The 13,828-nt window shown below is 31.7% G+C and overlaps 2 protein-coding genes across 2 annotated transcripts in view; one reads left to right on the top strand and one right to left on the bottom strand.

The window, feature by feature from the left end:
• Window positions 1-1,694: 1,694 nt before the first annotated feature.
• On the bottom strand, window positions 1,695-4,311 carry HELRODRAFT_66765 (hypothetical protein; the record flags this gene model as incomplete). The annotated part of the gene is made up of 6 exons (XM_009024220.1): window positions 1,695-1,827; window positions 2,186-2,346; window positions 2,736-2,809; window positions 3,028-3,174; window positions 3,661-3,711; window positions 4,242-4,311. The coding sequence occupies 6 exons, from the start codon at window positions 4,309-4,311 to the stop codon at window positions 1,695-1,697; spliced, it is 636 nt and encodes a 211-aa protein (XP_009022468.1).
• A 1,830-nt stretch (window positions 4,312-6,141) lies between these two features.
• The window catches only part of HELRODRAFT_162392 (hypothetical protein), a gene marked incomplete at both ends in the record, with an annotated part of 9,849 nt that continues 2,162 nt past the window's right edge, over window positions 6,142-13,828 (top strand). Inside the window, 9 exons of the mRNA XM_009024611.1 lie at window positions 6,142-6,160; window positions 6,476-6,790; window positions 6,957-7,082; window positions 7,221-7,375; window positions 7,476-7,644; window positions 8,171-8,244; window positions 8,775-8,850; window positions 9,161-9,493; window positions 10,119-10,732. Of these exons, the coding sequence (XP_009022859.1) occupies window positions 6,142-6,160; window positions 6,476-6,790; window positions 6,957-7,082; window positions 7,221-7,375; window positions 7,476-7,644; window positions 8,171-8,244; window positions 8,775-8,850; window positions 9,161-9,493; window positions 10,119-10,732 (1,881 nt within the window). The remainder of the gene's footprint in view (window positions 6,161-6,475; window positions 6,791-6,956; window positions 7,083-7,220; window positions 7,376-7,475; window positions 7,645-8,170; window positions 8,245-8,774; window positions 8,851-9,160; window positions 9,494-10,118; window positions 10,733-13,828) is intronic.

The following is a 13,828-nucleotide window of genomic DNA, read 5'->3' as shown; positions in this document are numbered from 1 at the left end:
CACCTTGTGATTTCTGGCGAAATTTAAAACAATCCAGTTAACGTTATCCAATCAACCACATTCACGAACGACGTCGCTGTAACCTAACATAACCCAAATAATCATTACACTTCTAACAACTAAGTTAAATTCATGTTTGAAAATTGCTTACCATTTATAACCGAAACACATTTATGTAAAACATATAATAAAAAGTAGCTACAAAATAAGAATAATAAATAAGAATAAAATATATATAGTAACAAATCCAAACACTAATACTTGATCAACGAAGAATATTATTATTAAAATTAATGAAATGAATAAACATCCATCGGCTTACATTTCCTTCTCTTTCATTACTTTGTCCTTTGGACGAATACAGGCTCTTGGTGGTCCTGTGGTAAGAAACAAAAATGATTACGATGGTGTTGCCACCATCACAATAACATCAATAGGATAATTAGTTATATAATGTCTTTATGTATGATAAACTGTTCGAGTTGAAAGCACACAGGTTGACAGTACTAGGACTTCTGGGTTCAAATCCTCTTTCTAGCTTCAAAATTATGCCAATCAAAACTGCAAAAGCGTGAATTGCTGTCTGAAACAGTTTAAGTCTTCCTACTAGTCGCACTCTTCACTTCTGTCAACATCATCATCATCTTCATCATCATCATCGTCATCACGTGCATCACCATCACCACGACCACAACCACCTTTGTTGTTTTGCGTTGGAAGATTGGCATGTCTGGCATTGCTGTTTGTTGTTTTCATGACCAAACTTGCCTCAAGAACTGTCTGTTAAACCATTCATCGTCACATCATCATCATCACCATCATAATCATCATCATAATTTCTTCACTATTATCTTTATTCATCATAATTTAATATCACTGATTCATCATTATTTCTTTTTTATAGTTTTTATGCTAATGATAACATCATTTTAATATTTAAAAAATATTGACCAAAAAATTATGAACATTTTTTTTCATATATTATCACTACATATATACACACACACACACACGCACACACACACACACACACACAAAAGCACGCGCACACATGTGCTCACTGCTCAGCCTATAGTAAACAGTAGTCGGACAAAGCAAACAAATGAGAAAAAATTAAAATCTACCGACATCTGTTGAAGTGACATGATCATTATTCAGTTGCTGTTTAGTTGCTGGTCTCGTCTTGGCTGTCGTTGAATTGCTAGATGTTCTGACATCTGAATACTTGTGGTTCTTAATATTCAGAGGAGCTAATGAATGAGTTTTTCAAAAGTTATTTTATTTCATATCCAACCCAACAGTTACATTTCCTTAAATGTTTGAAAATTTAACCCACAAAAGCAAAATAACAAAACGAAATAATTTTAGGTGAAACTATGAGCAACTTTTATAAAACTTGAAACCGAGCATGGAAATAGCTGGACAGAAAGATATATAAAAACAACATGAACTGACCAACAGATGAGGTGTTCGTTGATTTGTAAAGGAAGGGATGGTTGAAAAAATCTTCTGTATTTGGAAAAATAAAAGGACGGTTTTTAAAACTATGTAGATAACATTTAATGAATAATAACTTCATTAATTATTAGGTTTTTAAAAACACTTCAAAGATTATATTTTTTCAAGCAATGATAACCATCTGTATGTATGTATGCATTAAAAAATAGATGAAAAAAAATAAAAAAAAGAAAAATTTACCAAAAATAAGCCAAAAAATGTTGCCAAAAAAAGTTGTTGAACAAACCAAATTCAATTCTGTCCTTGGCATTTCTCTTGAGAAGACCCAACAGGAGATGCTTCAGTGCCCCACTGATGCCAAGAGGGATGCTGGGTCATTGTATGTGTATGTGGTTACACATGTGTTGTAGATGCATTAAATGTGCGTATAAAATGTTACATGTGTGCTTTGTAAAAATAGAATATGTCACGTCCCATGTGTAATATGTGTCTATGTAGAATGTATAATGCATGCTATCACAACGTTATGGCACAAAAACGAGAAATAAAGGAAAGATTTAAAAAGAATAAGCCCATCAAGAATAGAAGTAATGTAGATAGATATTAAAAGCATAGACAATATCATCAACATCAGAAATAAATTAATAAAAATAATAAAAACTAATAAATTCAACCTGAAAATAAATTGATTAAACATTTGTATAAAAAATTAATAGGCACTGCATACTTGGGCTGCAAATTGGCATTCCTTTCATAGAACTGTTTTAACTGTTGAGGAGTTTGAGCTTGGAAAGGTGCTTTGCCAGTGAGGCACTGGTATACAATTGTACCGACACTCCAGAGGTCTGCTTTGGCGTCATACTGGAGCGACATTATCACCTCAGGTGCCTAAATAATTTTAAATTATAATTATAAATAATTATTTCATCAAGTTCAAATTCTTATTGCATAGCAATTTCTTTTTAAATTGTTAAGCTATTTTCCAAAAAAATAAAGAGTTTAATAAATTGTCTTAAATTCTACATACATATATGTAGTTTAAAAAATTAACAGTGAATATTGAACGAGATGAAAAGAAAAAACAGTGTAAATATGAAGACTGACATAAAGCAGAAAAATTGACTGTGTATAATTACAAGCACGTTGGGGCTGAATTAATGTTTAAAACATGAAAAATAATATCTCAATGGACAGGAAAAAAATTACAATGGCAATATCATACACATCACCACAGCAGCCAATAGTATCATGAAACAACCCACATAACTGACACTGACCATGTACATTGGAGAGCCACACAGCGTTCCTGCCATGTTTCCATCTTGCAGAAACCGTGCAAACCCAAAATCAGCTAACAACAAATTATAGCTTTTTATATTTTATGAAAATCTATTTTCACTTTTCCAAAATTATTTAAATGAAATTTTTATATCTATTAGATATTTAAAAAAATCATTAAGATAAAATCATTACAAATCAATAAGAGACAATTTAATCAATTAATAAAATGTGCACTGTACACGAGAATAAATATTCATCTTAAAGTTTGAATGAAGAAGTGTAAGTAACCAATTTTGAGGGTGATATCAGAGTAAGGTATGAAGATGATGTTGGTGTGAGTCTGCTTGTATCTGTTCGAGTGACACAACAAAATGTTTTGAGGTTTCAAATCCCTGTGCACAATTCCTTTGACACTGAGTGCCTTCAAGGCTGCAGCTGTTTCCAGCCAATGAATTTTATTATTTTAAATGCATTTGGTTATCAATAATATCATTTATCTCATGTCTAAGAACTTATTTCATAACAGAATGGTATAAGAGAGTTTTGAATGCTAAGTGAAGAATTAGTTTCACAACAAGACATCTAGATTAGAATCATTATGTGTCCTTCATAATTGCTATGAAAAGTAGATAATGAACCAAACAATTTTGAAATTGCTGATGAATAAATAACTTTAAGAAGTTGTTTCATTTGTAGTAATGGCCAGTGCCAGATTTATCATCACTCAGATAAAGACCAATACAAGAAGAGAGAGAGAGTATCAAAGAAATATATACAAGGAATATATGACAGTACAGAGATAAATTAAAAAAAAGACTATTCAATAAACTTTTAAAACCATCATATCCAATCTATCAAAAATTAATTTTATTCCATATTTTTTGTTGACTACTAAAAAATAAATGAGAAAAGAAATGTGACCAATCTGTCTGAGGAATGACTGGACTGTTTCCTCACTCAATGTGCCCTTTGCTGGGATATGATCATTTGTTGAACAATTAAACAAGAATATAGGAAATATATAAAATATAACTACATTCAAAACAAATTCATATACACATATTTCAAAACAGTTGAAGAGACAAAGCACAACAGACATCATAAACAACATGAAACACAGAACAAGGAACCAAAGAACCACACAAACAAACATATATATATATATATATATATATATATATATATATATATATATATATATATATATATATACAGCATAATGTATGAGTCAATAAATTCATGATCTATATGATGCTTAGATGTACATAACTAGAATCTTAATGACCTATCATGTAAGCAAGTGAATGATACAAAATGCAATAAAAAAATAATAAATTATAAAACATATTAAGATTTTCATTGGATAGCAAAAGTTTGATAAAACATATTATACCTAGGTGTTTGTCTGTGTGTGTGTGAATTGAATAAACATGAATGATGTCCAACATGAAAGATATTGCATGCAATAACAAAAACAGGATGAACATCTGAACAGGACAAACCTTGCAAGTAGTCTGCCAAGTCACCTCCATTGCAATACTGTGAGTTATTTAATTTAATAGTTAGTTGCATGTAAAAATCATAAATGGTGTGATTATAAGATATAATAACATTAATATGCAATTAGAATTATTAACAAAACAAACATTTAAAAATTATAAAACTAAATTCTAAGAGAATTGCTAAAATGAAATTAATGAGTGAATGTCAAGCTTAACCTCCATAACCAAGTACACACGATTTGGAGCTTCCTGGAAATGTTATACAACATGGCACATTAAGTAATTATTTATATCAACAAGTTAACACAGTTTTAAAGTTTTTTAACAAAATTGTTATCTAATCATATAGGTTATTTTTTTTATTTTTTCTTCAGAGTTTCATGAAAAATAATATTTACAAAATAAGAACTTCTAACTTTGCATTGTAAAAGTGCAACAACATTTTCATGATGACTCTCCATGTTTGACAACTCCTGTATATCATTTCATTCATATCAATAAATTAATTAATTAATTAATTAAATCAACATTCTGTAACATTAACAATTCCACCAAAATCTTAATTCCATTCCAGAGTATATATTTAATGATTTTTTTAATAGTAAATAATTTAGTAATTCAGTCCAAACCTGCAAAATTTTTATTTCTTTGCTCAGGAGATTTTGGGACTTTGCTAAGTTCTTCTTTGTGATGCATTTTATAGCAACCATTTGATCATGTTTCTTAAAGAAAAAAAAATTAATTTCAGTAACAAAATAAAGATAAATGAAAAAATTATAAATAAAATTAGTCAAAAAAATATAGTTAAAAATTGTATCCCAACAAATGAAAATGTTTTACCACTCTGTGTCTGCCTCTGAAAACAACTGCAAATGCCCCATGACCAATCAGATCTTTTTTATTGAATTCATATTCACCAACATATTCCATTGAGACAGATTACCAATCTTTCTTTTTGTGCTAATTTTTAATGCAGAGTAAATACTGAACAGTGGACACACAAGTCAATTTAACTTTCTAGAAAGAAATAAGCATGAACTATTATATTTTCTAATAATGAATTTCAGTGGCATTTAAGTTTAATATAATTTTAATTTATTAAATTATAAAATTTTAATTTTAATAAAAAAAATTTAAATTGAAACTATTATATAAATTTATAATATATATAATATATAATTATATATTTATATATATAATTATTTATTATATATATACATAAATTAATATTAAAAGTTGAGTTACTGTGAATCACCAGTCAGATATTATTTTCAAAAATTTGCAATTTATATAAAGAAGGTGGAAACAAAAAATTTAAAATTAAAAAAAAATTTAATAAATTAAAATATTAAATTTAATTAAAATTAATTTTAAATCACAAAAACTTAATAAACCACGAAAAGAAGCAAAAAATTAACACTTGCTCTAGCAAAATCTGGACTGGCACTGCATCGAAAACTGATGATGCGACAAAATATAAATCAGGTTTCCAAATTTTTCAAATTAAAGAATAAATAAAATTATATTATAATAATAATAAAAGTGAATGTATCTTCATTATAATGGACACTTGTTTAGATCAGTGTATGTAATTCTATAGTTTGCAGTTTATAATTTTAGAATAACAATTTATTTAATTTTTATATAATTTTAAAAACTAATATTGCATATTAAAATATTAATAACTTTATTAAAAAAATTTTTATAATTAAAATATGACAAATTTTGGCTCATCTTTCTTTGAGATTTGATTGCACTTTTCAGTTTGTATACCTTGGATGCATGTTGAAGAAAGTATGAATGGAGAAATGAAATAATGTAACCATCATGGCTTTTAATTTGTGCTAACATGTCAAACAAACCAAAATGTCTCGTGCATTCTTTTTAAGTACTCCTAAATATGACCGTAAAAAGAAAAGGTTGTAATACTTTTTTTTTATAATAATTTTTATTGAAAATTTATTAATTTATTATTAAATATTAATAATAAATTAATAATTATTATCATAACAATTTTCTTATCTTAATCTTAAATAATTTTTTATTAATATTATATCTTCTTAAATGCTTTTTAAATTCTTTTCCTACTATCTTATCTCTTTTTGAAAATAGTGAAATTAAATTTAAAATAAAAATGTTTTTAAATAAAATAAATCAAATTAATAAAAAATAAATTATTAATTTTTCTCCAAAAAAATAAATTTTTAAATTTTTGAAATGACTTTTCTTTTTAGATATTCAAAAATTGGCCACGAAAATGAAAGACTTCATGAAAAAATTAGGATCTGACGTTGAAACTGCTGCTTTAAGAGATTCACTTAATTTTTCAATTTTTAATTTACAAAGATATTTCAAGTTTCACAATGATCATCTTAAATCCGTTTTGAAATCTTCATTTTCTAAATCGTTCACAATTTCTTCTGTTTTTGACAAATATTCGTTGAAATGGTTTGATTTGCCAAACAAAAATCTTCCCGATGACTTACCAGCAATAATGAAAGCTGTTAAAATGTCTGACCATTACCTTGTGCAAACTATCATTTTAGAAAGTGAAATGAGTAAGGATGCGTTTTTTTATTTTTGTTATCAGTTTTGAAATTAAATGTATGTTGATTTATCAAATGTCTAATTAATGAATTTCGTTTAGCATTAACGATTCTTGTAGGAAAATACATAAAAATATATTTTTTACAAATTTCTTTGCAACATTAGCAGGCGAGGAAGTGTATAAGAGAGATGGGTTGAGCAGGACTGCACTGATGTATGGTGTGCATTATTATAATGAAGGCACTTTCAGATTGCTGGTAGAGCATTGTGCAGACGTCAATGAAGCTACTCATGGTATGCCTTTTGTTCATTGTACTCCAAAAAGTTCACTTAGATATTTTATATCTTTTACATTCGTTATTTTTTTTGGCAAAATGGTTTTTAGGTGGTTTTTCATTTTAAAAAAATCCAATGAAAAATTTTTGAAAACAGATGGCAGGACAGCAACTCACATAGCATGCATGGAAGACAATGTAGAGGCACTGCAAATCTTACACGCCAACAATGCTGATGTGACATTGGTGGATGACCTTGGCAGGAGAGCTCTTCATTGGGCAGCAATCAGCAAAGGAACAAAATGTCTCCAGGTTTTTAAGAACATTTTTTTACAAATTTGTTACAATGCTAATTTTCGGTAAATAATTTTTATGTTGTTAACTTTATTAAACAACAACAACAACGATTCAGTACCTGCTTTCCCTGGATGTATCGGTTAGCAAGATGAACATGAAGATGCATGATAATGATGGCATGACTGCAATGATGTGGGCTGCTTGTAAGGACAAGGTCAAACACCTCAAACTTCTCAACAAATTTGATCTGTCATTAGAAAAGGGGCAATCAAATGATGAAGAAGGTGAATGATGATGATGGAGATGATGATAATGAGGAAGAGGATGTCTTTGAAGATCATGCAAGAAATTAAATTTATTTTTCTTTCAGAAACCAATACCCTTTTTTCAATGTTAGTTTCGTTTCTACGTTGATTAATTTATATCTTCAAGTCATTACCCGCTCAGTTCAATGAGAACAAGTGGGCAGTTAAGGTGATATTTATGTAAGATGCTATCATGCTCAATGAGATGTTATCATGCTGGGATGATAGCTGAGATAAAACTTGAAAGATTTCCAACTTGCGAACATAAAAGTCGGACATCAGTTTGTTAAGTGAGTTGAACTTGCGGCGTAGTGCATTGAAATGGATAGATAGGTTTAAAAACATTGAGACTGAAGTCAAGATGGATGGTGAATTCATCAAATTTATGTCAAGTAATTATTTATTTTGTTTGTTTTCATAGAAATCACTGAAAAATTTTTGTTTTACGTGCATTAATATTAACATTAATGCTGTAATGCCACTTAGTATGTTTGTCTTCCGACAGATGATGTGGATGACTATGGAAGGAGATGGATACATTGGTGCGTTCAAGGAAATGCTTCCATACGCTGCTTAAAGGTCACAAGATATTTTTTATCTGATATATCGTATATACACATTTACTTGCATATGCACAAATAAGCAAAAACAAGTCAACAGTAACTCCTCCATGTAGGAAGCATGCAGTTTTGATGTGCAGGTTGACCCAGAAGCAGCGAATCTGCAGTCAATCCGAATCAGTCTTTATCGCTGGTGATTTGGTGGTGATTATACCCATCTTTGAAAGGATGTGAAGCTAGGAGAGAGGAATGATTAAGATGACGAATAATAATGACATAGTTGGTGGCAGACCTGGTGGATGGAAAGACTTTGTGATTATGGAGGGAACATTTTAATAGTCGGAAACAAAATTTCTTGTCAAGTTCTCTTTGACATTTATGACGTTGATCACGTGATGAGCATTTTGCTGGTCCAACACATTACCTCTTAACAAGGCAAACTTGTAGTTGTAGCTATTTCACAATATTCATGTGCTTTGAGTTACTAAGTTAGTGTCAATGACATTAAACGATTTTTATATCTGGTTTTAATAATTTTTGAATGTTTAGGAGTTCCTAAGTGAAGATTATTTGAATGCAACTGATAACTTGGGCAAGTCGTTGATTCACATGGCTGCGGAGAATGGTGAGTAGTTGATAAGATTGTCCAGTGGTTGATGTTGTTGTTGTTGGGTGATGTCATCTTGTGATGTCGTTAACTTTATTTGACGATGTAATAGATGTCATCGTTCGGTGTTGTTTGTCAATGACACTTAAATAAGCGCTTGATTGGTGCTTGCTTATGACAGTTGATGACGTCTTTGTAATAGAACGTTTATCAACGATTGCGTCCCACTGAAATGAAATCAGATTCCGTTAGATTGTTCTTAAAACTTTTCAATTTTCCATTTGTTGTCTCGACATAATTTGCGACTTACTTTTTTCTGGTTGTTCAGGTTCAGTGGATGCTTTGAAGTTCATCGTATCATTTGAAAGGAGGCTTAAAACAGGCCTTGTAGCATCGAACGGCCGCCATGATAACAAACGCATTTCTGAAGACACTAACGATGATGAAGGTGAGGAAGAAGAAGAAGAGGATGATGATGAAAATAATGAAGACGGAACCGAAAGTGCGAATAATGAAAACAAGGGCTGCATAGATAATGATGGTGATAACAGTGATGATGATAACATGATTGATAGGAGGGATGCCCTAGATAGGACACCTCTCATACTGGCCTCCATGGCGGGTCATGCTGATGCGGTCAACTACTTACTCTCAAGAAAGGGTTTGTTGTATGTGCTTGTTTTTCTGCGTCTGTCTAAGTTTGTGTGTGTGTATGTGTGTGCGAACGTGCGAATGTATGCAAATGTCTGTGTATGTATGCCTACTTGCTCATGCTTGTTTTTCTGCTTATGTATGTCTGGTTTTGTGTGTATCTAATTTTGTCTTCGTATTTATTTGATAATGCGTAGACATAACTGCGTGTTTATTTGAATCATGTTTGTGCTCTGTGAAGACGTTTATTAGTTTTCAGGTTATGATTTATTGTTAGTTAATTGTTTTACTTTTATCTATTTAATAAATTATGTTCCTAACGAGCTTAAAAGAAGTATCGAGATGTTATAAAAATGTTGAAAATTGTTAAATTAATATTAACGACTTCATTTTGCGATTTTTTTGTTACTATCACTACGAACGCCAATAACTTGCAATTTCTACTTGCATTATTATTACTACTGCTACATTACAATACAAAAGGATGAGGCAAGCACTTTACTTTACAACACAAAGCGATTCGACATTCAAATTACAACACAAAGCAACGCAACCTACAAAGTGCATTACAATACAAAACAGTACATAATATATATGTACTTTTACATTGCAATTTAAATTCGAACCGAACTTAGCTGACCTCATGAAGGTTGACAGATTCGGAGCATCAGCCTGGGACTACGCTCGAACAAATCAACTGCATTATTGCATGCTCATCATTGCTTCCTACCTCAAACAATCCAGCAACCAATCACCTAACTTCTTCATCAATCAATCAATCAACTTCAACCAATCGCTGTCAAGTGCTCGATTGTTGGCATCACCGTCGGTGGAGGAGAGAACCGCAAGGGACACAAAAGTTGAAAGAAGATCTCTATTCAGAAACTCAAAAATCTCACACGAACCAAATAGAGACAACGACGTTAATAATGGTGAAGAGTTGAAATCATCAAAAACTACACACCCATCAGCATCAGCATCAACATTAGTTAAACGATTTACTGAAGCCACACCTCGTGAACGTACTGAACGGACGAAATCAACTTTAAATTATCACCCACAAGAACATCTATCGCAACAACACCCACCGCAACAACATCCACCCCAACAACACCCACAACTACAACACCCTCCGCAACAACATCCGACATCTCTTAATCCTCGGCCGCCACCCGTTCATGGCACCTCTTCAGAGAAGTTCATCAGAAGGATTAGGAGCATCTCAGCTTCCATCAAGGGTGAATATCAGGTAAGGCAAAGGTTTTCGTTTGTTTGCTTGTTCGTTCGCTCGTTTATTTATTTTTGTAGCACTAACTAGATTAGAGCAATCTTTTGATGTCGTTTGTTAGCCACTAACAAGAAATCTGAGCGTGCATATCATATTTAATATCACTTGATCCGCGCAATGAAACAATGTTATGTACGCGTTCCTAAGAAAGAATGAAATGCTATAAGAACGAACGGTATACTAATTGAAAGATCATCATCTTCAATGTCTGTAGAAATCTGATTGCAATGTTTTTCGTTGTTCTAGGTATTGTAAATGTTTAAAATAAAAACTTCTTTGTTTTTAATATAATTGTTTATTAAAGAAACGTTAATTGAAATATTAGACGACACGTTAGTCGACAAAAAGCGAAAAGAACATACACGTGCAAGTTAGTCAAGTTAGCAATAATATATGATTGTCTGAAACTATGGAAAGTCATAAATATATTGAAACATATATAATATACATATATATTATATCAATACTTTCCCTTGTTTCAAAACATTTTATGACATTAGTCCCATATGTCCACACAGGAGTTTCAGTCTGACTCTGCTTTGAATGGTTTCTTCGTATGTATCTGGTTCATGTACATCTAATAAATGTGTCTCAGCCTGCATCACATAATCATCTAACTTCTTAGGTTTCTGCAAGCTTGACCTATCTCTGAGTTGAACTTTAACTGAATTATCTATAATCTTCTTAGTGTCATCATCATTTCTACTACTCGGATCATTTTCTGATTTGCAATTGATTTGAGGATCTGTTGTAAAATCTTTTTGAATCTGATGTTCAAATGATGTTGTACATTTCATAGGTTTTTCTTGGAAAACTACATCTCTCGAGAATATCATTTTATATTGATTTTTGAGCCGTATACGATAGCGTTCGTCACCATCGTAACCAACAAGGTAACCTTTTATGGCTTTCTTATCCATTTTTTGACGTTTTTGATCAGGTATGTGAACAAAACATGTAGAGCCAATTATTCTCAAATGGTTAATTCTTGGCTTTTTACCTGTCCAAATTTTAAATGGGCTTTTATCTTCAACCGATGACTTGCCTGTTCGATTAAGTAAATATACTGCAGTTGAACATAGCTCAGCCCACATGGCGACTGGAAATTCAAAATCTGGATTTGATTACTTCAATGTGCATGCCATTTCTACTATTGTTCTGTTTTCACGTTCACTACCACCATTTTGTTGAGGTGTATATGGTGCTGTTAGTCTTTGCGTGATTCCATGGCCGCGCAGGATGTTTCGAACTTCTTCGTTGTCAAACTCACCCCCATTGTCACTCAAAAATTCTTTTACTTTATGACCTTGAGTCGCTGCTTGAGACAAAATATTTTGTAGTGTCTGTTTCACTTCATTTTTGTATCTAAGAAAAGAAATGAGCCTCATTTTGCTGTAATGATCTTTGAAAACAACAAAATGTCGTTTACTATTAAATAATTCTGTACTGAAAGGACCACTAACATCTGCTGATAGTAGTTCACCTGGTTTATTGGTTGCACTTCTCTTGCCAAATTTTAACTGATGTGCTTTACCATAGAGACATGGTTCACACAAATCCTTGTCAAGATGAACTTTAATGTTTAACTCCTTTTCTATAACATTCTTTATGTGACGTTTATCTTGATGACCAAAACGTTCATGGTAGAGCTGCACTATTGAATTTTCACTGACTATATTCACTTCAGCCGGTGTATCTGGAGTTAATGAAATCAAGTTTGCCTCATACAAGGAACCATCTACTTGTTTTGTCCCTTGTACTACCACTCGGTTCTTTATACTGAGTTGACATTTTGTTGCATAAGATTCAACTTGCTGTTTTTTGAATTTTTATCTTGTGTGGCTAATATGGAAAACAGGTTTCTACCTATATTTGGAACATACCAGACATCTGAGAGTTTTATATACTGTTGTTTGTTATTTACTGTTGACAGCATATTTATTTCGCCTCTACCCGCAGCAGCAAAAACTTCTTTTCCTGCAGCTTGAACAGAACTTGGTGCGACAAACTTCTCAAAAGTAACAAAATTATCTGGATTGTTCGTTAGGTGCTTTGTTGCTCCATTGTCAATATACCACTTAGTGTTGTCTCTCAGTGTTTGATTACTGGCTGATGTGCACAAAACTACATTTGATGTTTCATCATATGCTTTTCTTGGTGTCGCTGAAGCACTTTTGGAATTTTTAGAAGGTCTTCCATCACTGACCCACTTTCTACATTGCTTAACCCAGTGTTTTCAACATTTACAACTAAGGCGTTCTGCCTTGATGATTTATCGATTGTGTCAAAAGTCTTTATCTCTCTTTCGAAAGCACAGAGATGAGTGATTAAATCATCTATCGACTGCTTTTCTTCACCTAGCATTAGCCAACTTGATTTGAAGTTTTGGAAACTATTTGAGAGAATCTGCATCGCTTTGCATACTAATAGCAGCTCTGGTAGTTTATTTTCTCCGGATGCCTGAAGCCCACTGTTTAATTCGTTCCATAAAGTCTTTAATCTTGCAATTTGGCCGGATACATCTACATCCGCTATCCAATTGAAATCGAAAAAATTGCTACAAACTTGGAACAGTTGGTCCTTAGTTGACGCTTCAAAATTTCTTTTTAATTCCTCCCAAACTTCAAACACTGTTCTTGTCCTTTATCTTTTGGTATGAATCTTCTGTGACTGTATTCGCAATTACTGATTTGGCATAACTGTTTGCCTTTCTAAACAGATCTGATTTATTTTTAAAATCTTTTGTCTGTTGCTCTGTTTGATTTTCTAGTAATTCTGGTTTTGACAACTTCCCATCAATCACATCAAGTGTGCCCTCATGGTAGTCCATAAAATCTCGAACACGACGTTTCCAAATGGGCCGATCGGCTGCGCAACTTAACTGTTTTATTTGAAGCTTTGAGTCCATTTTGAAGGAAAAAAAAATTGATGTTCTTGCTTCAACGATAGTTGGAAAAGTTCTTTTAGTCACGAATTGCAATCTCTTTCTTTTTTTTAAAAATAACTTTTTCTCTAAACAATTTATTAAGCGTTCTGGGCACATAACCTGTTTAAAAT

Source organism: Helobdella robusta (assembly GCF_000326865.2).
Source record: "Helobdella robusta unplaced genomic scaffold HELROscaffold_4, whole genome shotgun sequence".
Lineage (NCBI taxonomy): Eukaryota > Metazoa > Annelida > Clitellata > Rhynchobdellida > Glossiphoniidae > Helobdella > Helobdella robusta.
Note: the sequence above shows the minus strand (reverse complement) of the source record. Positions and strands in the feature narration are given on the sequence as shown.